Source organism: Opisthocomus hoazin, chromosome Z (genome assembly GCF_030867145.1).
Source record: "Opisthocomus hoazin isolate bOpiHoa1 chromosome Z, bOpiHoa1.hap1, whole genome shotgun sequence".
Classification (NCBI taxonomy): Eukaryota; Metazoa; Chordata; class Aves; order Opisthocomiformes; family Opisthocomidae; genus Opisthocomus; species Opisthocomus hoazin.
In genome coordinates, this window is record NC_134454.1 from 90,826,824 (window position 1) to 90,854,617 (window position 27,794).

Below are 27,794 nucleotides of genomic sequence, written 5' to 3' on the forward strand. Positions count from 1 at the left end.
ATCGGGCCCGCCCGGCCCTCTGCCCGCCCCATCGGGCCGCCGCCGGGGCTCGCGCGTTCCCGCGGCCGCCGCCAGCCCTAGCGCCGCCCCCGGGCAGCACCGCCCCCGGCCCCTTCCCGCCGGCGCTCGGCTCCGGGCGGCCGCCTTCCGCCGGCCCCGGGCGAGCGGCAGCGGCAGGAGGCGGCGGCGGGCGCCTCACCTGGGCCGGGCCGGGCCGGCGAAGCCCCCGGGCGGGAGCGGCGCCCGGCGGGACGCCCCGGGCGGCGGCTCCATGGCGACCGCGGCGGTGGAGCCGGTCTACGGGCTCTCCGAGGACGAGGTGGGTCGGGGCCGGGGCCGGCAGCGCGCGTGTGCCCCCGGGCGTGCCGGTGCCCGGGCGTGCCGCGCCGCGCCGCGGGGTGACAGCCGCCCTTCGCCCAGCGGGCAGCCCCCGCCGCCCGGGCGAAGGGCGAGGGTCGGTCCGGGAGGGCGCCTGGCGAGCCCGCCCCGCCCGGCGGCGGCCGCGGAGACGTGGCGGGGGGCCCCTTGTGCCGGTGCCCGCCCGCAGCCCTGCAGGTGCGGCCGGCCGGAGCCCCCCGCAGGGGCCGGGGGCGGACGGGGCCGGGCCCTGGAGCGGGCCCTGCGCGCGCCCGGCGCCTCAGAGCGGGGCGGCGGCGAACAAAGAGCCGGGGGGGGGGGGGGGGGGGGCCGGGCCGGGCCGGGGGAGAGGCGCTGCGCGGCCCCGGGCCCGCCGGTGGCCCCGGGAAGCCAGCGGCGGATCTGCCGCGGCGGAGGGAGGGAGCGGCGCGGCCCCCCCCGCCCCGGTGCCGGGAGCCGGTGTCGAGCTCGGCCCGGTGCCTGGCGCCGATGGGGCTCGGCGGCTCGGTGCGAGTCGTGACAGGTGATGGCCGCGTCCCGGCGGTACCGGCCGCTGTCGCCGCGGGCGTTGGACCGGCAGCAGGCGCCCAGCCGCCTGCTCTGCTGTGCCGCTGGAGGTGGCGGTCGGTGCCCCCCGTCTCGACACCGCGGCGGGGCCCCTGCTGCGCGGCAGGCAGCGAGGGAAGGCGTCGGGCCAGGGACGAGCCGTGTCGCGGTTCCGCGGGTGCAGCGTGTCCCTGTCGCTGCCGGGCGTACCGCTGGGCCCAGCTGTATCTTTACACGAGTGAATAATGGTAATTACAGCAACGTTACATCCAGGTTTATGGGGCTGAGGATGAAGGGCTGGCTGTCAGCCTGCCTGCGGTGTGGCAGGAGCTGGCACAAGGAGACCTGCTGACTGTGGAGGCTGCCAGATGGTTTTATTACCTGTTATGTTTGAATGGCATCGAGTCTGGATGGCTGCATCGTCCAAGTCTCGTTGGGAAGGAGGTTCTTCGGCTGGAGTGGGTGTTTTTATCGAGGGGGGTGGTTGGTTCTGCCTTTGTTGATTTATGAAGCTGCGAGCGCAGTCGGATTTGAAGTGCTCTGTGTGTATGTGCAGGCAGGGGAGAAGCAGCGCGTTGTGAGAGCCTCGGGCGCTCGGGCTGGCACGCGCAGAACCGGAGGAGAACCTTCTCCGTCCCGGGTTGTTTCTGTGAGCCTCTGTGCGAGGACAGGACTGGCTGGCAGCAGCCCACCGAGCCGCTCGCCTGGCCGGCCCCGGTGTGCAGGAAGGCTTCTGCCTCGCCTGACCCCCTGCCTCGCCGCAGCAGCAATCCGGTGGCGATCCCGCCTGCTCCCGGGGTGCTGATGGCCGGCACCCGCTGAGGACCCGCGAGGCTGGCGGGCTCGGTGCCCAGCGCAGCACCCCAGAACGTGGCTGGCGGGGCGGCGGTGACACACATCTGTGGGTTTGAGTGTGGCCTGAGGAAAAGGGGAGCCTGTGCGCCCTCCTGCCGTGTCCCGGGTGGGTGGCTGAGAGCGCGGTGCTGGAGTCTGGCGGCTGCTGCTTTTCGGGGTGTGCGTACTCGCCGCTTGCTTTTGTCCCTGCCTCCTTCCTTGACACGCGCTGGTACTCGGACAGAATGTTGAAGAGAAATGGATAGACAGAGAAATCACCGCTGCTCAGCACCCCGCTCTGCACCGTGGCTCTGAGCTGGAGGGGCTCTCAGGCCAGCAAGGGCGCAGCCACCGCATGGTGCCCATGTCCCCGGCCAGCACCAGGGACCTGGCCTGCTGCACGGCAGGCACGGCAAGGGCAGGCGTCTGTCGCTCGCCTCCCGAGGGAAAACCAGGCCGTTTGAAAAGAGCTGCTTGGAAGAGCCGGCCCCGGCTCTCTCCGCAACAACCCGCGGCGGCCCCACGTCGCAGAAGCCATGGCGGCTGCAGTCGCCCTGCCTGCGAGGAGCAGCGGGCTGGTCGGTGCTTTGTTTCCTGTGTTGCTGCAGATCGGGACGGTGCTGGGCACTTTGCAGAACAGAGCAGCGATCATCTGAAGATATGGCAGGAGGCTGCAGATGGAAACGGGGTGGAGGAAAGAGGAGAAAGGAACGGGGTGAGGACAGGCACAGAGGAGAACGCGGGCAGTGTTCCGCAGCCTGATGGGCTGCAGTGCCAACAGCCTAAAGCGGTGTCGGGTCTGTGGCGCACATACGGGCGAAGGAAGGCGCTGAAGGAGGAGAATCTCCCTGGGGAAGGCGGCTGTAAGTAAGCTTCGTTAAAGGTACAGCTAACGAGAGGCTGAGAGCGGCGGGCACGGTTACAGGTTCATTGCCCGCTGGCCTGTGTAGTTAACGCCTTCCCATTGGCATTGCCTTGGCCTTGACTCGTCTCTTTGTTTGGAAAAGCAGAATCTCCTTGCTGGCCTTGAGAGGCCGCATCGTGTATGTCGGCATTTTGTTATTTTTTCGTTGTTCCTACCTTGGTTTGAAATGCAGTTCTGTTGTATACTTTGTGTTTTACGTAGGGCTTAAAGTAGGCCTTATGTAGGACTGCCTGCCCTAGCATATTCGCTAGTGAGAAAAAGTAGTTATTTAAATGTGAGCTACACTTGCTTAATGGCTTCCCATAAAAGCAGCAGTATCTCTTACAAATAATTAAGCATAGGCTTAACTCTGCTCGCACAGTGGATGTACGTGTCAGTAGGCCTACCTCATGTCTTAAATTAAACACGTGCTTAGGTGTTTGCAGAGTTAGTGCCTACATTAATCTCTGTGAATAGCTGTAATTCTCAGCAGATACCTTCAGTGTGGACATCTGTTCTCATTTTGCTCAAATGCTCTGACAGGCGTTAAGACACCCGGTAGTTCAGGGACTCGCTGAGTCGCAGATGACAAGCCAAGCATTGCACCTAGCCACTGACAGACCACCTTTCTCTTCAAATGTTGTTTTCATAAATCTGCCTCTCTAAATATGAGGTGTAAAATATAAAAAATTCGTTTTATTAGTTAAAATTACCTGCAAATCACGTTCACTTCCTATGACTTTTTCGCTGTGGCGGGTGGCCTTAGCGTGGGTGCAGGCTGCATGGGGAGGTGCTGGGGTCTCCATCCCTGGAGCTGTTCAGAAGACACTGGACGTGGTCCTGGGCAGCCGGCTCTGGCTGGAGCAGGGGCGGTGGGCCCGGTGACCTCCAGCGGCTCTGCCAACCTCAGCCAGCCGGTGGCTCTGTGGAATGGTATCTGTGCAGTCTACTGGAAGCTTAGGTGCTCTCATGCAATCTCTAAATACCAGTGTGTCTAAAAGCTTATACCCCTGAATAGCAGCAGATGGTTTTGCTCCTGCGTGGAGCTCCCCTCCTTCCATCTGCAGCTGTGTAGCCCTTGCACACGCTTGGTTTGCAGGACAGGCGCTGGTGGGACGCTGTGTGCGTAGCGGTGGCGGCAGCGGTGGCTCTGCGCACGGCACTAGCGGGCCTGCAGCCCTGGCCGGGGGGCAGAGCGAAAGGGAGCCAAACCAGAAGCCCCAGCTCAAGTGATGCAAGTGATTTCCCCCAGCTTCTAGTGTCCCTTTGCAGGGAGTTCCTGAACCATCGAATACAGCGGGACCTTTGGTTTTTAGGTATTACCGGATTAATCTCATAAACTTAATGTACTTTGTAGTCTTTGGGTTGTTTTTTTCCCTATAAGAAGAATGGAAATATTATGTCCATTAGAGAAGTACACCTCTCATTTGTTTCAGTTTGGGTTTTGAGGGTCATGGAATCGAATGTGGCCCAAACAAAGCAGAAGTTTCCGCAGGTATTCCCTACCCCCTGCTCAGTGTTCTTAGGTGGAAGGAAAACTTGCAGCTGCTTGTGTCTGATCTGATTGAAGGAGTAAGGTGTCCTCGGAAAAAGATCCTTGGAGAAAGAGTATCTTTTCATATGTTAGAATACAGGCAGAAAAGAGATTTGTGTGTGAAACTGCTTTCTCCAGTTCCAGCATTTTTCTCTTTTCAAGTTCTATTCAACTTCCATGACTTGTGATTGAATAAACTGAAATTAGAAGCTTCCTACTGAGATGACATTTTGTCATGCATTAGAAATTGTCAAAAAGGAGCTTGTGTTCATGAAAATATCTTGATGCAGGAGATATAATTACATACGCCTTAAAATAAATAGTTCTGGATGTAGTCACTGCAGCTTAACCTTTTTTCCTCATCTGAATTCTTGTGTGCTGTGCTGGGCAGAGCACTGTGTGCGAGAAGTGAATCCAGAAGGATTCCAAGCCCTCGGGAGCCCCTGTGGCTCTGCTTTTAATGGGATGTGCTTTTGGTGAACACGAGCGGAAGCAGTGTGTGGGTGTGATGGAGATGGTACCTGTGGGTGGGGGGAGTTTCTGTAAAGCATGAGCTTATCTCTACTTTATCTAACATCTGGGTAAAGAATAAAACCAAGATTGGCCACAATGATGTCATGGTGAAGTACAGCCTGGGCCGTGAGGTGGCAAGGAATAAGGCTGCGATGCAATGGATGAGGCGTCTCTGGGCAGACTGGCTCAAGGTGAGGCGTGCGAGAAGCTGGCTTTTGTGTCCTGTGTTTGGGTGTTCCCGATGGCTTTGTAGCTCTGGAATGGCCTCCCTCCAGGGTGTCTTCTTCCCATGGAGTGGGGCTGCGTCGCTTGGTGCCCTCCGTGAGATGGGGCTGGAAGGGAACGCGTTATCGCTCTGCTTTTGTGCAGGAATCGCCGTTGGGTTCCGGAGAAGACAGACGCACCTTTTGTGCCCGGCGCTGTGAGCGCAGGCTCTTTAAAAAGAGAGAGGGCTGCGGTTTCTGCTCTGAATACCCTGGTTATGTAAAAGCGCAACGCTCGCATCGGAGTGTGAGCAGGGCCTCGCTTGGTCACGGCAGTGACATGGTGTCTTAGTAATAAGCAATTCAGCATAGTAACTTTTTTATTGACTTTTTAAATGGAAAAAAAAATCTGAATTGGTTTTATAGATTTGAAGTGCATTGGCTTCCCAGGGATAGCACGTATAATTTTAAATGGTGATCAGAAAGTCCAGATAAGGAAGCGTTTCATGAATGAAAGGGCTGGCATACCTACTTGTGCGTACTACACACTGACAAAACTAATAGGCTGTGGTTCTCATTAGGTCAACAGATTTCTGTGAAAGCTTGCATTTTAAACCTGCTTTTAATGAGTTATCGGCATATTTTGGCCACTGTTGTTGACACTAAGTCAATTCCAGTTTTAATGTAAAATTAATGTAATGGCGTTTAAGGTGGTTTGTATTAAGGTGTGGGTCTGAGGCGTGAAGACATTTTAGTGTTGCGTGTAGGCGCGTTCGGAGGTGGCTCTGTCTCTCCTCCACCCCTGCTCTGCTGTGCAGTGGGCAGGTCGCTCTGCAGCCTGGCGAGCGCGGGCAGGGACGGTGCTGCAGCTCCCTGGGCCGCTGGGAGGGAAGCCACCAGAAGCGTCATCTCACGATGGGCATCGTCTCCCGGTGGGCATGGCGCTGGGTGTAGTACTTTGCAGGTCCCTGTTATGGGCTGGCCGTTGGAGGGCACTGTGTGATGGTGAATGCGGAGGAGAAGTTTTCATCTGTCTCTGCACAGACGCCGTTTTCCTGGGCTGTGCACATGGGCTGTGACCCCCACGCCTGCGGATCAAAACCTTTCTGTTGCCACCAGCACCCTGCTCGGTCTCGGCTCGCAGCTTTCTCTGGGAGTTAGGCTTAGTGACTCTCTGATAGGTTTTGGTTTGTTTGTTTCATTTTGAAAACATAACCAGGCACCGCAGGAGTGCCAAATAGGCTTAGCTTTCAGAAGGGAATAAAATTAATGTCTTAGGATGTTATGGGAAGGAAGAGCGCACCCCTCCAGCTTCTAGGTTGGAGCTGTGTCTTCAGACAACGTGGGGTTCAACAGGTTACGGTATTTATCCTTTCTAAACCAAACACAGCTTGTTGTGCAAGACGGGCTGTCTCCACAGGTGCTGTAGGACGCAGAGGCCACGCCGGAGGAGGTGGGACTCGGTGCTGTTATCTTTATCCATGTCCTGCTTGTCACGCCGCGTGAGCCGCAACAGGGGGTTCGTGAGGCAGCGGTGTGCTCCTGTCACAAGATCTGGTGTGGGAGCAGCCTGGTTGGCAGCTGACTGATTTCAGCTGAATCAGGCTAAACTGGCAGCTCCGTAGTCCTAGAGGATTACGTGGGGCCGAGACCTCTTGCTTAATTAAACTCTGTGGCGTATAACCTGGGACTTTTCTGAGCGAGCTGGAAGCCTCTAGGCCTTTTAGTAGCAGCGAGGGATGGGTTATCTAACAGCTTTGGTCAGCAAAAAGTCGTAGATGCAATATCAGCGTGAAGAAGTAGCTTGACTTAGTTACAGTTTTGTAAAGTTTGGTGCCAGTGAACAGAAAGTTTCACTAACTTTTGTTTCTTCCTCTTTTGCTTTCATTGCTATATCCTCTTAAATGTTTGGTTTACTTGTGTTGTATGAAAGAGTTTAGCAGTAAAAGAGATGCTGCTAGACAGCTCTGTCCCCTTTTGGAAAGAAATGAGGTCTAATTTTGCAAACACCCAGTTATTTTTGGTGCGCTGGGTAAGAATGCAGTGGCAGGTTGGGTGACTTCTCCGGCTTGAGCACTGGGAGAAAGGAATGCGGTTTTACTGCTGGCGTGCTCAGCTCAGCTCGGGGCTCGAGCTGCTGCCATGCCAGTATGAAACCCGCCGGGAGCTGTACCTTCAGCCAGGACTAGAACTGTAGCCTTCAGAAGTGCCGAACCCGCTGCCGTGCCAACTCGCTCCAGCGTGGGGTTCTGAAAGCGCTGAGTTCCTAACGCTGGCGCGCTCCCTTCCCCCGTTCCCTCCGTCTTTTCCTTTCCCCTCCCATAAAAAAGGAAGAAGAACAAAACGTGAGGAAAGGGATTGTTTTCTGCAAAGCGGCAGCAATTTACTGGTAATTTTAAAATAAGAGACGTGGTTAGACCGCACAGGCCTGGAAGCTAACTGTGGTTTAAATTGTTTAAAAAAATCCCAAGCAGAACCACCCAAAGCCCCAGCAAGACAAATCCAATAACTCGATTCTTGAAATATATTATGAAATGTCTGTCTTCCAGGTCATGTCTTGACTGGGCAACAAACTCCACGTGTGTATTTGTAGTTGTTCGTTTTTTCCTCCCTCCATTCTTTTAACCTTATTTCCTGTGCACTGGCAGGGTGTAGATATTTGTCACAGTCGTGATTTCTAGGAAATGGGAACCTTGCCTGTAATCAACAGAAATGTCTGCAGTTCCGAGAACACTGGCAGGATGTGAGGAACAGCTCCATGAATGCGCTGGGCTTTGCAGTGAAGCTGTAGTGCCTTGGTTTTGTGCCTGACTGCATGGGCTGGTGGTGTTTGTGGTACCCTGCCAACGCAGGGCGGGTTTTCCTTCTTGGGGTAGTTTACCTGCTGGAGAAGAGCGGATTTGCTCAGCGTGCTGCACAGTCCTGCTGTCCTCTCTCCTTTGGCAGTTCCTGGTTTTGAGTAATCCAGGCTTGGGGACGGAGGTGTGATCATGCAATCTCTCAACAGTTGCTCTGATGAGAGAGAGAGTGTCCCAGGTCTCCTTCACGCCGTGAAGCAGCTTATGTAAATGGTCATCAACTCTTGAAATAAGGCAACAGAAGTATTTAACTTTTTAATAATTGAGAAATTACAATGGAGACGTTGCTTCACAATCTCAGTATTTTATTTATTTCTGCTGAATGCCAGCCAGGCTTTTTTTTCCCCTAGCTTTTGGTGTGTCTGTATGAAATCTTGCTCCATTTTTTTTCTGCTAAATGAAAGCAGAGATGTTTTACTCAAACTTTTTTTTCTGTTTGTTTGAACAAACTTAATAAATGCCTTTTCTTTTTTTTACATTTTTTTAACTGATATTCTGAGTTTTTGCCACCCCTCCTGTGGCCAGCTAGTGATAAGGTGTTCTGGCCAGCAGGTGATGGAAACCGTAGTCTTGCAGTCCTGATTCTGCTGTGTCTAAAAGAAGTAATAGTAATAAAAACAACCGAATGAAAATGAAGGACTGCTTTCTGTTATAAACAGATTGCCTCATTGTCTTGGGTTTGAAGTCGGAGAGGCAGATTCTGTCTCTGGAGGGTCCTTGAGCCGTAGGTCCCTGGAAGCCAGGAGGTAATACCGTTTTGGTGTTGCCAGGTGTTTGCCTGTATCTTGTTCTCTTTCGTGTTTGCTTGTAGCCAGTGTAGGAAGCCATTTGCTGGCCCAGTTGTACCTCTGGCTGGTATCCTACATCTGTGAGCTGAAGCCTTTCTCTTTGGGTCCTTCCAGTTTCTCGTGTTTATTGCGTGCTTGTTTACGCGATACGGATCTCTGAGCTGGAATGGGGAAGGGCCCGCAGATCTTGTGGCTCTGTGACGGCCAGCGCTTGCCCCTCGGGTGGCGGGAGCCGCAGGCGGTCCCGGGCTCGTCCCAGACGGAGCGGGGCTGCGGTGGGATGTGCTGGGCGAGGGGGATTCGCTCCGGAGCGGGGTGAGCGGGCGGTGTCCCGGTGCGGCCGTCCCGCCGTCGGCGAGGTGGAGCCGGGTCCGTCGGGCGGTTTGCGGCGGGGACGGCTGCAGAGCTGCTGTCGCTGCCCGGCTGCTCGGAGCCTGCGAGCGCCGGGGCATGCGCTGCGCTGCCTGCGAGGGTTCGGGCCAGTGGCCTTGCAGGGTGATGGAGGTAGCACCTCGGAGCTCGGCTGGCGCTGGGCGCCTTGTCTGCCCGCTCCGGTGTGCCGCTAAATCCACGATTGCTTTCAAAGCTTTTCAGTCCTCACACGACCGTCAAATGGTGCTGCCTGAAGGTGTCAGAAAAGCTGATTCCCCGCTGTGGGGAGCTGACCAGGCGGTCCCAGCACACGAGCTCCATGCCAAGGGTGGGAAGGTGAAGTCCCCGCAGGGTCTGGTGTGGGAGAGACGTGTCAGGTTTTGCCGTGAGGAGGAGGAGGCCAGGCTGAGGCTGTCGGTGATGGAGACAGCCCAGGTGTCTGGAAACGAAGCTGAAGTGGCTGCTTCTGTGAGAGGCCCCTTGGCCCGGTTTGTTACAACAAACTGAGACGTGTCTGCGTGGCCTCGGGGCGAGGTGCTGGGCTGCGTGCTGCACGCCCGCACTGCCCTGGTTTCCTGCAGCTGGGCAGTGGGCACCTCTGGCCAGGGTCCCTCTCGCTGCCACCACCGGGTCATTCCCTGTGACCACTGGCTGAGTGTCAATTAGGGCAGTGCGTGGGCACCACCTGCCCTTAGCAGAGGGAGTCAAGGCTGCTGCTGTGAGGCCATGACCTCTGGAGCAGCTGATAGGAACCCAGTGCTTTTTCCATGTGGTTGGGAGACTTTCGTCAGCTACGACAGAAATAGTTGCTCTTACGTTGTGATTGATTTTTTTTGTGCATCGAAGGAGCTAAATTAACCTCTCGTTGGATCCAGGATGGGTGGCTTTGCTTTCCCATTGCCCTTCCTTAGCTCCAGCTGCGATCCCTCCCGGCCGTCTGTGCTGGCACGCTTCTGATACTGAGGTAAACTGGTACAGTTTAGCCAAAAAGGATTAAAAATCAATCACAAGTTCGGACAGGTCAGCTTCCTGCGATTCCAGTGAGTTCAGTTTGCCTGCTGTGCAGTCCCATGGTTGTCTCGGAGAAGCGATGAAGGCCTGTGGCTGGGTGGGCCAGGAGGGAGACCGTTATGTTCATCCTGGCTGTCTATTTGTGTTGTTTTGGTTCCATCTGGTCAAGTCTTGTCACTTGACATTTTATTCCTCATTTCCAGTGTCTGTAGGAACAAATTGACTCCTGGAGGTCAGGTAGGGAGTAACAGACACAACACTAAAAATTCCTGTGCGAGTTCGGCCAGGATTTTGGGTGAATGATGCCTGCTCCCACAGCCTTGGCCTGAGGAGGCACTTCTCATGCGGAGGAGTTTTGCGGGCGTGTGTTCCCTCGCAGGGTGGGCTGGTCCCGACAGCGCCGTGACAGCCCTGTGTCCCGACAGTGCCTTCGTGGCGACTCGCCGGTGCTTGCTGCTGGAGCAGGGGCTTGTTTAGATAGCACAGGCGGGATGATGAGCCTTGGTTCCCATCTTCTGCTCCGGTAGTACCTCCCTGTCTCTGCACATCGTGGTCTTACCCAGCAGGAGGGCGTTCTTCTGCTGTGTTGTCATCTGCCTGGCCAGATCTTGTGCTAGTTCTCGCCCACGGTTCTGCTACTAATCCTCTTCCGACAGTAATGCTTGGTAAGAGACTTGCAGGAGACAAATCCAAGAGCATTCTCATGAAAAGCTAGATGCTCCTGGGGTATTAGCAGCCTGAGAGTACCGCAGGTGTTCCTCCTTGCTCCCAGGCTTCTTTCCAGTTGTGACCACAACCGGCTGCCTAACTCAGTAGTCCCTTCCGCGCTGTGTTGTTGTCGCTTTGCTGAGTCTTGATGAGTAAGCGTTACAACGTACACTTTGTGCAGCAAGATTTTTTTAAACCCTTTGAAGAAATAAGCTCCGTTAACTTGGTGCAGTGCTACCTTTAGTAAGCCCAGAGTATTTTGGCAGCCACACATCTCTGTGCGCGCCGGTTCCTTGGTCTCTAGTACCGTCCCGCGCCGGGGCAGAGAGGCTGGGAAGTCGCTTCGAAGGCTCAAGTGGCCGCAGCCCCGAGCCCGCTGCTCTGCAGTCGGTGTGGACCCCGGGGGAGCAGGGGCTGCAGCTGGAGACGTCCCTTCTGATCCAGATTATTCGGTGATGCCGAAGTCTCCAGAGCTGCTGCAGTACTGCAACAGGTTCTCGGAGCATGGTTTTTCCACTTGTCAGAGTTTCTTGTATTGTAGATACACGTTGTGTTGGTCAGTTTATCCTGGTGATTAGGAGGTGGCTTTGGGCTGACTAAAAACTGTTTGGGTTTTTTTTGAGTGCTTTTCTGACAGTAATGGCTGCCAAGGATAACATCTCCTTTGCCCAGTGACCGCTTGCTCAAGGAATCAGTGGTGGCTTTTGTCTGATGTGTGGGCTTCCTCGGCCGGCCGTCTGCATGCCCACGCGAGCGAGCCGGTGGAGCACCGGCAGCGTATTAGGACGCCGGGCAGTGCTGGTGCCATGGCAGCTTGGGAGCCGGGCAGGAGCAGAGACCAGCAGGACCTGGCCACCGGTACGCTTGGGCGAAAGGTTTGGAAACCGGACATAAATGTGGAAGCCTGTGGCATTTCAAAACAGCTTTTGAGAGAAATAATGGTCAGTTAAGGTAAGTGAATCTTTCAATCTTTGTCTTTTTATTTCTTTTTAAGCTAACAGTAGGTATATTTTTTTAATTTTCGATTGTTTTTGCCAAGGGGATTGTCCTGGTGGTGCTGTCCTGTTGCCTCTCTTACCCAGGAGGCGGCACCTCATGCTGTGCTCTGTCTGGCGTGACAAAGAAGCCCTTGCGCCTTTCTGCCCCGATGTGAGGACGCGACTGCATTGCAGGCAGTTGGGTTCCGGTCCGGCGGTGCCGGGCGGGTGGTGGCCGTGCGTCCCTGCAGCGCGGGGACGGGACGGGGTGAGGCGGCGCGTAGGCCCCTCCGGCAGAGCCCCGGCTCCGGCAGCGGCTGGGCTCGCCTGCCCAGTGCTGGGGCAAGGGTAGGGCCGGGCTCTCCAGGGTCGCCCCGCGATTGCTCCAGCGGTCAGGCGCAGCGAGGCGGTACCTATGGTTGGGTTTTGTTTGTGTCTCACTAGTTCCTGTGGTAGTTTAGAAGTCAAAGGCTGTAAACCAGACTGGGGTAAGTGGTTAGGGGCTGGGCGTGGGTTGCCTGCGCGGCCGTTTGTCACCAGGTGCCTGTGTGATCTCAGCGCACGGTCCTGGGAGAGCCCCTGGGGGAGCGGGCGAAGCCGCGGGGCCTTCAGAACCGCTGGCGAGCAGCCTCAGCGTCCTCCCAGTGAAGGCGGTGAAGCGTGTAGCTGATGGGGTTTCAGGTCCTGTGGAGATCTTCGGACATCTTGTGTCACCTTCTTCCTTAGAATATTGTCCACGATTTGGGCTGGAACAGGTGCATGTTTTAAAGGGTTTCAGTCATGACTTCAGTCACTGCATTTTGATTGACATTGTCATTAAAGAAACGCTTCTGATGCTTGCTTGGATTGAGTTAGCAGAAGCTGGTGGTCTTCTCTCATCCTGCTGATGCTGTGAAAATTTACCTTTGATCTGGTTGCTGCTGTCACGGAGTCTGGTTTTATGTGAGGTCCAGTCAGTTCAGTTGTGAACTACCCGTAACCGCATTTGGTTTTCTTCGTTTTGCTCCGGTGAGAGGCGAGCAGACGTAACTCGGCGCAGGTAACTGTAGCCCGTGCGTGTGCTCTGCGCCGCGCAGCCACCGGCGAGCCGGCTCAGCTGCCGCACACCGCGTGCCCTCGCCTGTTTGGGCCCTGCGAGCGATGGAGTTCTTGTTTCAAATGCATGAGAAGCAAAGCCGTCAGCCCATGCAGCATGTGCCATGGGGAGGGGAGCTGAAGGAGGGTGGCAAAACGGCTGCGCGCCGTTGGGGACCGTGGCCGCCTCCGGTTTCCTGGCTGCCGAGGCCCTGTGATGCAGACGCCCGGACTGCAGCGTTCGGGCGATGCAATGCGGGTCCTCGCGCCCGTGTAGCTCCGCAAGCTGGGGCGCGCGTGCTGATAGTGCCCGATAACGCAGGAATGCGCTGCAGCAGCGCCGTGTGTCATTGCTGGCGTTGCCATGGAAACCTGAATTTTACCACCGGCTGGTTTCGGGGTGCTAGCGCTCGGCATCCCCGTGTTTATCAGAGGGGCGCGGCAGCGCGGCAGCGGAAGGCCCCCAGCCTGGAGTTGCACCCCGGGGTTGTTGTGACCGAGGTGGCTGCTGTCGGGAGGTCAGGGGGTCTTCAGGTGTCTCCTGGGGCTGGCTTTGCCTTCCAGGGCCGGGGCTGCTGGGGGGACGTGCTGTCCCCTGAGGGCTGGACCCTCGCCCTCTCCCTGTCCCTGCGGTTGGGCCGGGGCTGCGCCGGCGGGCAGAGCTCTGTACCCCACCAGACCGGGGTGCCTCTGGGGAGGAGTAGCGTGTGGGGAAGAACCCCTTATCAGGAGCAGGCGCTCTGCGCGTTTGTGGTGTGTTCCCTGCAAGCGTGGTGTGTCTGAAAACCCAGGGCCTCCGTGGAAAAACCCGTCCGCGGCTCTTATCTGGACTTCCTGAATTCTTCTCGCTCTGGCATTCACCGAAGTCGTGTGTTTGCCTAGCAACAGCTTTTTTCATTTTGAGACAGTTTCTGTTTTTCTTCCTGCCGGATATCACGATCTGGTTCCTGCTACCTGTGAAAGCAGGCGGTCGTGCTCTTCCGCTCCGCGTCGCTGGGATCAGTGGGAAATACCCAGTTAGGAACAAGGGTGGGAAGAGTTCACGTGTCTGGTCGTTGCTGTTAAGGACTGCTGCGTGAGGATGGGTGCAGTTCCCGACCTTTGGATTTCAAGTCTGATCTCTGGTTGCAATCTGTGCCTTTTAGGCCTTCGTAGATAAAGGTGGTATTCACTGCGCCTTTCAGAGAGGGTTAAGCCCTTCCCCGCTGTGAAACTGCTGGTTGCTGTTGTGCAAGTCCCCAGGCTTGTGTGGCTTAGGCTGAAGTGTACGTGCCGTTTTACTAATGCTGAAGAGATTTTGCTTTTTGAACAATGAGGAGTCTTCCAGGCAAATGGAAAGACGTGGTTGTTGGTAACTGGAAGCAGAGAATGACCCACACTGTGCCATCACCTTAAAAAAGCTTTTTCATGGAGGGGATTCCCTCCCCAATATTCCATAAATGCTTTCAGCACCAGGAAGGTGCATTAAAGGCAGGAGGTATGTGGGAGCACAGGGCAGGGGGTAGAGTGATTAATTGTTGTCTTTTATGGTTTTCTCACCTCGCTTGTAGGTTTTAGGGAAGGCTGGATTAGGAAAGAATAGGATGGCCGTGTCACTGAGAGCTAAAGGTGCTGTGAGGAGATAGCACTGTACTGCTGATGGATGCAGAAATACTTAGATATTCCCATCAGAAGATAATAGCAAATTAAGCAGTAGGCCTTGCATGCTGGTGAAACAGTCTGCTGGGTTGGCCAGCACTCTTAAAGACTATTAAGTAAAAATTACCCTTTTCGTGCAGTGACTTGGGAAAGACTACTTGAGATTCTTCCGTTTATTTCACCTGACTTACAATTTAGCGGTATTTCTTCTGGCCGTGCTGCTGCTGGGGTGGAGGATGGTCTGGTTGGAAAATCGCTGAGCTAAAAAGCTGCCGTGCTTCTTCCTCTGAGATGATCAAAATGAAACAAGACGGTTGTTGCAAAAGGTTGAAGCCGTAGTGATTAATGTTAATTTCTCGCTCTCATTACTGCCTTGCATCTTTGGCAACCTACCTGTGGTGCTGTGACTTTTTTCTGGTTTAGTCATCTTCCCATCCCCTGGCAGTGACTCGTTACATGGGAGGAACTTGTACTTTTCCTCTAGCACTGTTTTCTCCAGCCTGCCTGTTGTGTCGTTCTCTGCAGCAGCGCTCCCAGTTCACCTGTTTGACTAGGTACCTAAGTTTTGTGGCTTTTGGTTTTTTTTTTTCTTTGCTATGAAAATGCTTAGGAATACAGAATAAATACCTCTGAGTGCTGCCTGCTTCGTGGAGCTGTCATGTGACAGTCTGTTTCTCTAGGCCGCTGACTGTCGGATTTCCCCTGGTAGCGAAGCCTCCCGTGATGAAACGGGCTGTGATTTGTGCCGCACAGGCTGCTGCTGTCCCTTCCCTGGCCAGGGCCGGGACTGCTCCTGTTCTCTCCACAGCCTGTCTTGGAAAGCCAGCCTGGATTCAGCAGATAGGGGGTAGTCCTGGGTAGCAGACATCAGGCAGCCGGGCTGGTTCCTTGGGTTAGGAATTACTGCCGTGGGCCTGCCCGCCACTGCCAGAGAAGATGGCTCTGCTGTAGCTGTGACCTCGTCCTTCTCCCCAGGCCCCTGATGCAGCTTCGGGTTGAGGGTTGCAGGTCTTTGAGCAAGTGAAGCTCACCTATTCACACACACTTGTGTATTTCGCATTCGGCAAACTGTTCAAACCATTTTCTTCCCCTCCTGTGCAGGTAGGAATGTGTCTAGTACAGCGTTCCACCAAGAAGCAGAAGGATGATGTTACGGCAGCGTAGGGTCACGCTGAGTTGGGTTGTGTGGTGTGACCCCTTCCCTTCCGTCAGATATAGCGACCAAGAGCGGCCAGCCTTTTTCAGCTTGGGGAACGGAGCGGGAAGAGAATGGATCTCTCTCTTGGGGTTATTTTTCTGTCAAATCGACGTGCTGGCCAGACTCCTCTGTGTCTGAGTGGTGGATCGGGTGGAAGGAAGGTCTGGAGAGTGCACAGCGGCGGGAGGCAGGCGCGCTTTGGGGGTAGTGGCAGTTAGGCTTGGTCTGATATAGCACAGTTGGGCACTCAGTCCACCGTGTCCGAGTTGTCCTGGCTGGGTTTGATGTGTTAGAGCTTCCTGTTTGTTCGTGAATTGTTGGTACCTGTGTAGGTTAGCCTAGGGATCCGAAAGTCTCTTTGATCTCTTGAGGAAAGTATGTGGTGCTTAAGTCACTTTTATTTTAGATGATGTATCTTCCCTAGTCCCTTTATATTGCTTTAGCAGGTTCATCTATGGGACTCTTGTGATTGAACACACTGGGTAAAATGCTGCGTCTTTTCCTCTTCTCAGTGTAATTTGTCTTTTGACAAACAAAAACACAGCTTCAGCTCAATCTCCTCATGGTGCTTTGTGAAGGTTTTATGAAAAAGCCAAAAGTTTGAGAAAATGTTCAGATACTTCCCTGAACTTTCTTGGCAATTGCTCGGGAGCTGTACGTGCTGTTTGCTGGAGATCTTGTGTGCAGAGAGAACGTGTTTGCGAGTACTCGGTGCTCGCTGGTGTTCCCTGCAGAACGCGGGAGGAGAGGAGAGCCCAGCAGACTCTGTAAACAGGCTTTGACCTGGTGTGCAGCTCCTGTGTGCTGGGCTGGTTCCCCCCGCTGAACCCTCTGCTGAAGCTGTGAGAATGCTCCTGCGCTGGAGATGGGTTCTGTTGTCTGGGGGGTATTCGCCTGGGGGCGGGAAGCTGCCGGCGTTGTGTAGCAGTTCTGGGAAGTCTGGGTTTTTTCTCCGTTTTGCACCAAACTTTCTGCTTGCCAGATAAATCTCAGCACAGCCACCCTTGTTCTTATTTTGTGTTTGGTGATGTAACGCAGTCTGTCTAAAGTCCCAACACACACGGTGGCTTACCTGGTGCTGCACGCCAGCGCTGCCTGAGCACTGCTGCAGGAAGTGTTGTCTTTGTGGTCCTTCGTGGTGGCATCTCGGAACGTACTGTAGCTGCGTTCCCTGACTTGGTGGTGGCTCTGCTTCTGATCCAGGGCCATGGCAGTGGGGTTTTGTGGGCAGCTTGTGCATTTCCTAAGTTTTGAGGCACTTTTCTTAGTGTCCTAAGTTCCATAGCAGCAGTTACATTTTCTGGAACTGTTACCTGATCTCCTGGGTGGGTTTTGCTGCATCCAGTATAAGCAACTGCAATATGAATTTGTGTATAGGCCAAATAACATTCCAGAAAACGTCCAAGGCCGTATGTCGGTTTGAACCTCCACCATATACGAAAGTGGTGGCCCATTAAAGGAGGCAGTTCTGTGTGCACTTGGGTTTCGGTATCTCTGCAGCAGTTCCTAGCTGTTGTTCTCCCTTCGCTGTGTGCAGCCACAGTAATAATTTAGAAACAAAATCAGACTTTCTGTAGATCATCTTGTTATTTCTGAAAGGGGATGTAACTTCATTTAAACCTGCCTGGAGGAAGCCGGCCTTGTTCTTCAGACTTCTGTTAATTTGTGTTATCCCAAGAGCTTTTCACTGCTGCACTTCGTTCACTCTAATATTGATTTGTTGTCTTGGAAAAAAAATATCCCATCCTTGATTCTCGATGTTCTGGACTGACTCTCTGAAGGCAAACGGCTGCGTGGCGTTAGAAGCACACGCTCTGCAAGCGCCGCTGTGTCTCAGCTCCCCGTGCCGCTTCAGTGCTTGGCTGCTGCTGCGCTGGGGGAGATGCCCGGGGCTGCAGGACGAGGCTCAAAATTCATCCGAAACTCTTGTGTCTGGAATGGTGAGCCGAGATGTTAATAGTTCCAAAGATGGCTTATGTTTGTGATCACGGGCTGCTGAGGTAGATGCAGCTAAGGAAACGAATGTGGAACTCTCAATCCTGAAAACTTTATACAGGTTGTGTAATTTTGGGACTGCAACCAGTTGTGGTGAAGAAGTTACTGCTTCTACCTGCGTGTTGCTGACCCTGTATCGTGTTGCTGACACCACAGAAGATGGGGTAGAAGCTGTTCAGTTGCCTTGTAACTTGGCTAAGGAGTCTGGAATTGCTGTGCCCCCTGCTCCCTCTTTTTTTCTGCTGCTTCCAAGAACACACATCTGTGCTTCTCTTGGGGGGAGGCCCTGCTCGGAGCTGGTGAATGGCTGACCTTATTGAAGATCTTCTGCAATACATCGATTCTGAATGTGACTTTTGTTCAGGGCATGGAGCCACATTTGTCATCCAGAATGCCTGGCAGAACATAAAGTCCTGCCTTTGTTTTGGGTAATGAGTGATGAATATTTTAATGAGTGTTTCTTAGTCTAGTCAGTGTCAAGTACCATTCTGGGAACAAGCAACTGAGCTAACCTCTGAGCTTCGTCCAGCAATTCCACAAATGCTGAAGGAGTTCCCTATGAGCGATTGATACAATTTAAAAAAAACAACCTAAAACCAAAAGCAAAACCAAAGCAAACAACACACCAAGTCCCCCCCAGCAAAAACCCCAAGCCTTCTACCCTGAGTATTTGTGCAGAAATTATTTATGTAAAATAAACAAAAAAATTATAGAATCATAGGTTGGAAAAGACCTCTAAGATCATCGAGTCCAACCATCAAGTTGTATCATTGGATATTTTTCCTTTTGTTTTTATATGGGCTGCTGCTTTTGTAACATGAGAAAGATGAACATATTTCATTAAAGGAAGACAGGTGCCTTGGATATTAGCAGCATTTCCATGGTACAAATACAACTCCCAATGCGTGCTGGCTGCCTGCGGACTGAGTGCATTGCTCACCAGTCTGCACACTAAATTGGGGTGCATGAGGAGGAGTGTGGGCAGCAGGTCGAGGGAGGTTCTCCTTTCCCTCTACACCGCCCTGGTGAGGCACCATCTGGAGTCCTGTGTCCAGTGCTGGGCTCCCCAGGTCAAGAAAGATGAGGAGGTACTGGAGAGAGTCCAGAGGAGGACTACGAGGATGAGGAGGGGACTGGAGCATCTCTCCTACGAGGAGAGGCTGAGGGAGCTGGGCTTGTTCAGCCTGGAGAAGAGAAGGCTGCGAGGGGACCTTCGAAATGCCTCTAAATATCTGCAGGGTGGGTGTCAGGAGGACAGGGCCAGACTCTTTCCAGTGGTGCCCAGCGACAGGACAAGGGGCAACGGGCACAAACTGAAGCAGAGGAAGCTCCAGCTGAACAGGAGGAAGAACTTCTTCCCTCTGAGGGTGACGGAGCCCTGGCCCAGGCTGCCCAGGGAGGCTGTGGAGTCTCCTTCTCTGGAGATATTCCAGCCCCGCCTGGACACGGTGCTGTGCAGCCTGCTGTGGGTGACCCTGCTTGGGCAGGGGGTTGGGCTGGGGGACCCACAGAGGGCCCTGCCAACCCCGACCATCCTGTGATTCTGTGAAAACAAGACACAAGCGTGTGATTGCTGGGTACCTTCCCGGGCTCCTGGATTGCAACACAGAGCTCCTCGTTGCAAATCTCTTATTCTTGTTACAGGTCTTGTAGTATTTTATTTTATGAATGTTTTTCATAATAGGTTAAGTTTTTTCCATGTCTTTGGCTGTTTATAATGTAATTTTATTTCAGGCAACACATACATATGTGTGTATGTTTATATATGAAAACACAAATGTTTTACGTTCACCTGATTTTGTATAATGTTTTCATTTAGCCAGAGAAGTCTTGAGAATATCTAATATACTCCAGCTGTAGCACACCAAAGAAGTTGGCGAAGCTCTCCAAAATGTGTGAATCCATCTCCTGCTCAATTTCTGGGATTACAGCCTGTATTTCATCCTTTTTACTTTTACAGTTTATCGGGTTTGCTGTGCACCAAGTTTCAAACAGGGTCTTTTTTGTAGTAAATTAATGCTCTGAGCACTGAAATTGCAGGGTAAGGTTTAGTGCCAGCAACGTTCACTAATCTTTCTAAAATTGCTTTCAGAGATGTGTTTTGGATGAAAGCCTCTCTAAGAGATTCCTCGTCGTGTTCCTGCCCTGCCGGTCGTTCTCTGGCTGCAGCAGCCAGTGGTGGGCCGTTGGTCTGCGAGCGCGGGCTGTGGAACAGGTCACCAGCCTTACCTGGGGCAGAAGTAAGCCTCCCAACACAGTTTGTTGTGGGGTTGCGTTTCTATGGAATGCATGTTCTGTCGTTAAACAGTGCAGCTGTCATAAAGCTGACTGTTTATGGTCTAAAACCATTAAATACCTAACAAGAATGTAGATTGTGGTGACATAAACATGCTTGTGTGGTCAGTTGGCAACTAACTGGGCTACTGGAATGAAGGAAGAACTCCTTCCCTCTGAGGGTGACGGAGCCCTGGCCCAGGCTGCCCAGGGAGGCTGTGGAGTCTCCTTCTCTGGAGATATTCCAGCCCCACCTGGACGCGGTCCTGTGCAGCCTGCTGTGGGTGACCCTGCTTCGGCAGGAGGTTGGACTAGATGACCCACAGAGGTCCTTTCCGACCCCTGCCATGCTGGGATTCTGTGAAGTACAACTAAACCTCTCCCCTTTTGATACAGGATCGTCTCTTGTACGTTTTGTATGCATAATCAGCTTTTCAAAAATGCTGAAAAGTTTAGTAGGTATTTGAGATTTGCATGTCTTAGGAAAAAAAAATTGAAGCTGGTGACCAGCACCATACTTGTGAATGTACGTTTTCTATGCATAAAGCTGTAAGATACTGGCTTTTTAGTTACCTACAGCCACTTCCTAGCCTTTTCACTATGGAAATGTGAATATCAATCTATGGCATGATAACGATCGACAATGGCTTTTTTAATCACAGCTGTCAACGTCTCAGAGTTTAAAGAAAGAAGATAACAGAATTTTCATGAATTGCTTTAAACAAATGATCTCTAGGATATTCTGTGTGCATCGGAAGCAGTTGCTTCTCTGAAACATAAACATCTTGAAGCTTGGGCTGCGTATGGAATACGTGTATGGAAACAGCACCTTGTGCAGAGCAGCAGCGTCTCCCAGGAGAGCGGTCGGAGGGGAGGGAGCCCTGGGGCCGTGCCTCTCGACTGGCTGCAGCGGCCGCCTGGGTCAGCAGCCTGTCACTTGTGCGAGGTTGGAAAGTTGTGACCGAAGACTTATTTTCAAGCTATTATATGAAACGACAGAAGCTTTAAAGTTGCTTTTTTCAAGGTGTGTGAAGTGGCGGGGGTAAAATACAGGTTGGTGAGGAGCATGATGTGTGTTAAAAGGGCATCGTTTTCTTACGACGTTTGGCTTTTTCTGCTTAGCTAGTGAGTAGTCCGTTCTCAAGAACTTTCAAAATGAACTGTTGGCCGTTGCAGAGGCTCTTGGGGAAGGTGTTTGAAGCACGTTAAGCTGAGCGCTAGTCCCACTGCTCGCGGGATGTCTGGATCCCCGGCGCTGGTTGTTACTTGCAGGTGAGTGTCTGAGGAAGCGCTCTGGTGCCACGCTCTGAGGCAGGCGGGTCACCCCTTTCTGCCCGGACGCGCCCGGCGCGCCCGCCGGTACCGCACCCCGCGCCTGCCTGCGTTCTTAGCTCTGAGGCACCCGGAGGTCGCTTGGCGTCAGCCTGCCTGCGGTGCGAGTGCCTGGGCATGCGCAGCGTCACGCGTGCGGCTCGGGACAGGCTCCTCTGCTGCGTCGGCGGTGCTGATCGCCGGCCACCGTGAGCGGCTGAAATGCGGGCGTGCGGCACTGAGCCGACGGAGGTGCCGGCTCCTGCTTCCCCAGTGCTGGCAAACCTGCCACGGAGGAACCCGGGACCCCGTCCTGCAGGGCCTGGGGTCGCCCGGCGCCACAGAAGGACGGCAGCTCTGCTCGCGGGGCTCCAGCGCCGACTGGGTCCGCTTCGGCAGCCGCGGGCCGGGTCTTGAGCTGTGGGTACACCCGAGTTCTGGTCAAAGCTCTCCTGCTCCTGCAAGTGTTTTGGAATGTCATTAACCAAGCCAATATTGCTGGGGGTGCACTGATTTGTCAGGGTTGTATGGCCTTCACAGAAATGTAGGTGAGTTCGAGTTTTATTCTACTGAACGTCTTCCTCCTTTTCCAGAAAAGCAACAAGTCACCATCGGAAAGTGGACTTATTTCCTCTGCAAGGGAAGCCTTCCAGAGATACTCGTCTCATACTGCCATTCCACTGTGAAAAACTATGTATAAGCCTTTTCTTATGAGCTGTTCAAATATAGGACCGTGATCTTCCAACCCCATGAATGTCAAAAAACCACCCCAACCCAAACAACAAAAACGAAAAAATAAGGGACCTAATATATACTTATAAATATCTGCAGGGTGGGTGTCAGGAGGATGGGGCCAAGCTCTTTTCAGTAGTGCCCAGCGACAGGACAAGGGACAACGGGCACAAACTGAAGCAGAGGAAGCTCCAGCTGAAGATGAGGAAGAACTTCTTCCCTCTGAGGGTGACGGAGCCCTGGCCCAGGCTGCCCAGGGAGGCTGTGGAGTCTCCTTCTCTGGAGATATTCCAGCCCCGCCTGGACGCGGTGCTGTGCAGCCTGCTCTGGGTGACCCTGCTTGGGCAGGGGTTGGGCTGGGTGACCCACAGAGGTCCCTGCCACCCCCTGCCATTCTCTGATTCTGTGATTCCGAGTCAGGACAGCGACATCCAGCAGCGTGGGAGCTGGTCTGCCAGGGGCCCTGGGCGGTGAGGGGGCTCTGCCACCCGGCCTTTAACGCCACGAGCTGCAGAGGCAGGCGTGGAGGGACCCATGGAGATGACAGACCCGCCCCGCTGCATCCCGCGTCCGGACAGCACTTTCCTGTGGGCACTGGAAGTGTTGACGCAAGGGCTCGTGTGACTTTGTGTCCCGGGAAGCGCACAGACTGTGCCAGCCCGGCTCCTGACGCAAACCAACCCCCGACACAAGCCTGACGTCAGTCCGTCTCCCCACTCAGGCATCGCCACTTTTAAACCAATTTAGCGAGGGGGTTTTATCAAGAAATCCTGGAGGACTATTTAGCAGTCTGAAATCTCTCAAGGCCACACTTCGTGGTCTCCTTTTGCTAAAAAAAGCCTCCCTTTGCCCTCACCTCCTCTAAATTTGGTTCCCTGCAGTTTCTCAGGATACCCAAGGCCCTCAGATAGTGGCTGGCCTGCCCTGACCGGGGAGTGGGGGGCGGAACAGCAGCGTTGAGATCAGCTTGTTGTAGGTAATCTTAGAACCCGGTGGTGTGTGACCACACCGCGCTGCTCGGGGCATCCCCCGGCCCTGCCCTGCCCTGCGAGTAGGGGGTTCCTGGCGCTCGCTGGAGCTGGCCGGATTTAAAATCATCCTGAGACGCACCAGGAGTTTGCGTTGTGGTGCATCCCAAGGCAGACGGTCATTCCAGTGTCTAATAGCTAATTACAGGAGAGTCATGCTGAGGTTGGGTTTTTTTCTGAACATAAAAGCACTGATATTTGTGAGGACATAAACAGAAGTTATTCTTACTGCACGGTTTGCAATAAATAAATCTTGCCACGTTCACCCGTCTGGTGAACTGCAGCGTGGTTTTGGTTCTCGGAACAGCAGCCAGGAGTAGCGATGTGGTGATGTTGTGAACGCTCAAATTCAGTTTAAACAGTGAACAACAGAGTTACTGGGCAGTATGTTGGACCTGGTGTCGTGCTGGGTGATGCTGAAAGCTTTTTCAAACCACGAGGCACAACGAAGCAGGGCCACAGCCACCCAGGTGAGCGCTCCTGGCAGTGGCAAGAGCTGTCCGTTTTCAGAGCAGCTTTCCGCTGCGTGCAGGTACGAGTTGCCCTTTGGCCAGCAGGCCAGCATGTATCTTCTTGGAGCCTTGCACGTGTCGTTGCCTACAAATAGAACTTGAGCTAGATGTTTTCCTACCTGCCTGATTCTTAACCACAGTTGTTTGGAAGCTGTTTTTCTGGGAATTCTGTTTTTATCTGTTTCCAAGCCGTCTCTAACTTGCCATTTATAGTATTATCATTATTTAAATTAGAAAACGCTGCCTTCCCCTTTGTGCCCCAGTGTAACGTGCTGTTGGTCAGCAAACTGAGGCGGTGGTGATGCACAGTGGAGGAGAGGTGAGTGCACCGGGGGTTGTGCTGCCGTGCGGAGGCACCTGGGCTAGCTGGAGGAATGGGCTGGCAGGAATCTCGTGGAGTTCGGCAACGGGAAACGCGTGCCCTGCGCCTGGGCAGGCACAGCCCTGTGCTCCAGGAGCCCGAGCAGCGGGAGAGCGGCCGGCGTGGCCTGCGTCATCTCCAGAGGTCGATCCAGCTCGTCCCTGCCGGGGTTCTCTTTGAGGTGGTACACACTGCTTACTCATGGAGGCGTTCTGATAAATCAGGGGATTTGTATGAGAACTGGCAGTCTGAAATACAGAGTTACCCCTGGATTTGTGTGACATTTTGCATAGGGAAAACCGAGAGGATTTCATAGTTTTTCACTTTCAAAAAGCTTGAATTTCAGTGGCCTGGTGGTTTTCATCATATCAAAAAAACAGCACTTCAAGATCTTTGGTGTTCTTTTAAAAGAATGAACTGTGTCAGAGGCTGGTGTAGTGAAAAGTAAACACCTAATTGTCATGCTGGAAAAGGTGCTTTGAAAACAAGTCTGTTGCGTCCTTCGGTGACTGCTACTGCAGGCTCTGACTCGGTAGCCGAGACCGTTCTTCACTGCTGGGCAAAACTGCTAGACAGTTTTTGGGGAATTGGGCTTCTTGTATTGCTCTTTTAACGAATAAGTTTTGAAGTACTGCTCTCTGCTGTGTGCTGGGAAGTAATAGATCTGTCCAGACATTGACCTGAGGATAACGAATATCTGAAATTAAACCAGCTGGCCTTGTTTCACTCTCTGGTTGGCAGAGCTTTTACGAGTGTCAGGGCCAGTGTAATGCAATCATCCTACATGTGAAAACATAATGCCTTGATTTTACGGTAGTTCGTGCTTGGAGAGCTCTTTTTGCGTGCCAGGAAGTTAGATAATTTGGTTAAATAAAAGGTTGAGGTTTTAATGAATCGGTTGAGTTTCTGTATCCCCTAAGGGAAGGAAAAGAAGTTACTGTCAGGTTTTCCTGTATGAATACTCTGTTTAAACTTGCAGTGAATTTTCAGTTTGGATGCAGATGATCTTGGTGCTGGTCTCTGGTGCAGGATCAGGGTTGGGTGGTTGGTTGGTTTGTTTTTCCTTTCAAAACTAACTCCATGTGGGAGAGTCACTTTCAGGTCACAGACTTCTGCAAATGCACCGGTAGCTCCCTGTCAAAGCTTTGTTTGTATTTTTAATAGCAACGTGTACCAAATGCTTTTCCTGTTTCTTTGCTGCCACCACACTTTAAATACTTCTCTTGGCTTGTCCGGCGAAAAGCAAGATGGAGTTTTCCTTCAGAAAGAGAATTTCCCATACCATAAATTTGTGACGTATACAGATGATTTCGGCGAACGTTCTTTCCTTTCTCGTACTTTACTGGTTTTTTTCCCTTTCCTTTGAGGTGCTTGCCACAAAATGGTGCTAAATGAAGCGGATAGGAGTGATCATTGTGCTTTTTGTGGCAAACTTGTTGCTATTGCAGGCTTCTTGGCGCGGTCCTTCGTGTGGTGTGAGTGGCAGGAGTAGGCGTTCAGACCAGCGTCTGCCTGTTTAGATGGAAGAGCCGAGCAGAGGGAAACCCAGGTATGCCCGAGCCCCGCGCGGGAGCCGGTGAGCAGTGGCGGGCCCTTGGCCGAGGCAGAGCTGCTCTGCTGGCACAGCTGGCTCCGGGGGACCGCTGTGCACAGCCCGCCTCGGGCTGTGGGAGGGTTCCTTGGCATCGGCTGTGCAGAATCACAGGATCACAGAATGGCCGGGGTTGGGAGGGACCTCTGTGGGTCACCCAGCCCAACCCCCTGCCCAAGCAGGGTCACCCAGAGCAGGCTGCACAGGACTGCATCCAGGTGGGTCTTCAATATCTCCAGAGAAGGAGACTCCACAGCCTCCCTGGGCAGCCTGTTCCAGTGCTCCGTCACCCTCAGAGGGAAGAAATTCTTCCTCGGGTTCAGCTGGAACTTCCTCTGCTTCAGTTTGTGCCCATTGCCCATTGCCCCTTGTCCTGTCTCTGGGCACCACTGCAAAGAGTCTGGCCCCGTCCTCCTGACCCCCACCCTGCAGATATTTGTAAGCATTTATTAGGTCGCCTCGCAGCCTTCGAAAAGAAAGCAGTGGCTCACTCAGCTGGAGCCCTTTCGTGGGCGATGTAAATAGGTCTAAACGTTAAATAAGGAGAATAAAGTCTTGTGCAGTACAGCAAGTCTGTTAATTTAAAGTTCTTTTGCGTTCTCTTAAGTATTTTTAAAGACTGCAGGTGACCTGGTTCACACGCTTGCTAAAACTGTTCAGGTATATCTAGCTGCATGGGGTTCAGCTGAGTTTTGTAAAAATAGATCACAATTCATCTGGAACACTGGCATTTTTTTTTAAACATGCAGTAAAAATACCTTGTAAGCAGATTCCCGTGAGGTCAATGCTGTGATTTGAGCCTGTTTCTTAATGAGCAAGCTTTCAACATTGGACTGGGAGTTTGGAGTCCTGGTTCCTCACCGTGTTGCTGATGCACGCGTACCTGTGATCTCCATACCCTGCTCCTGACGTGCGTGTTCTGAACTTGCTCCCTGCAGCTTTGTGTGCAGTTTTGTCCATGTGCATGGCGCGTCCCGCTAAGGCAAGCTCGTTTCTTTCTGAAGCTTTGCTTGGTGTTTTTACCTCCCAGCTGTGTGAGTCTAACCAAGGAAAACATGAGTATGGTGCCTCTTCCTAGAGGTCCTATGTCCTAGAAGTAGGGGTGATCCTAGCCTTTTAAGCATGGCCTGACCTGGCCTGTGGCTACCCTTGAGGAGCTTGGCTTCACATGGCCGTCCTGCAAGCTTACACCCCCATCCTCTCTGCCGACGGCTACGCGCCTTGTTCCAGTGCTCAGAAGAGCAGGTTCCCCTCAGCTCGGGTGAAGACAAGAAGCCAGGTTTTGCTCGGCAGCAGAGCTGTGGTTTCCTCAGACCTTGAGTTTGCCTCAGGTTTTGCCACTGTGCTGTGCAGGAAGTCCTCACCTTGGCCTGGAGACGTGCTGGGGAGCAGCGCGGGTGCCAGCACGCGGAGCTGCAGGCTCCGTGGGGCCAGAAGGGTCTTTCTGATCCAAACCACATGGCGTTCTTTCCTCCAAAAGCTGCTAGCTCTGGTTGCTCTGATTTTGACATCTGCTTCAGACAACATAATTTTTTTGTACAAAATATTGCATCATGCAGCGAGGATTGAGAGTTCTGCGGGGAAGAAAAGGCACGATTTGTTTTACTCTCGGACTTCGTAAGGGGGAACGTGATCAGCGCCTGAAGGGGGGAAGATCTGAGCTGCGTTCCCAGGTTGCTTGTGGTGAAGCTACCTGAAATGAGATTTAAATTCTGGTGCTTCAGCCAGGTAAGCAGGGGCCTGTAACCTAGGGACCTTTACTCGAAGTGTGTTCTCCTGTGCCGAACAGCTTCGCAGAGGAGTGGCGATGTGGTTCATAGCCTCGGTGCCTGGTTTTGTTTTCATTGCAGAACTGAGATTTTTATCAAAGTCTGTTTGTAAAATTGCCACTGACAAATTTGAAGATTATTAAGATATCGCAAGAATTATACGGAGACTTATCGTGTACCGCTGCTATGGCCTCAGAAGATCACTGTGGTGTCCCCAGAGGTCGAGCTGTTGCTTTGGAAGCCTCTGTTCTCCGCACGTCTCCAGGAAGAAGCCCAGCCCAGGCAGGTGGCTGCGTCTCGGAAGAGAGGACGGTCTGACTTAGGAATGTTCTGTGTGAGGGGTTGCCGTGGAATAGCTTCCTCGAGTACGGTTTTTTTCACTCGGCCGTAACGTGGGTTGGTTTAATCCACCAACAGATCAAAGTCAGGATCAGCATCACTTCTGCAGTCTACCCAGTCTTCTGCACTTTCAGTTGCTGAAAGGTTTAGGAGCAGCCTAACGGTATTAGCTTGCTATTGAAAACACTTTTGCTCTTTTTTTAAGTAGATGACAAATACGCTATTTTGTTTTGAAAGCGCAGATCCTAGTTGATTTTTCACAGTAATGGGGAGAATTACAGAGCAGTTTGTTTGGGTGACTGCATGTTTTGGTGAGGTTCAGCACACCAGGGGCTCTGGGTGTGTGTTTGCATTTGGTAACAAAAAT

The 27,794-nt window shown here is 53.1% G+C and overlaps 1 protein-coding gene across 4 annotated transcripts in view; it reads left to right on the forward strand.

Annotated features, from left to right (window-relative positions):
- The first annotated feature begins 213 nt into the window (after window positions 1-213).
- Window positions 214-27,794, forward strand: part of LOC142358773 (E3 ubiquitin-protein ligase NEDD4-like) — a 171,108-nt gene continuing 143,527 nt past the window's right edge. For all 4 annotated transcript variants that reach the window (XM_075447106.1, XM_075447107.1, XM_075447108.1 and 1 more), the window contains exon 1: window positions 214-319. In XM_075447106.1, coding sequence (XP_075303221.1) covers window positions 272-319 — 48 coding nt within the window. In that variant the 5' untranslated portion in view covers window positions 214-271. The remainder of the gene's footprint in view (window positions 320-27,794) is intronic.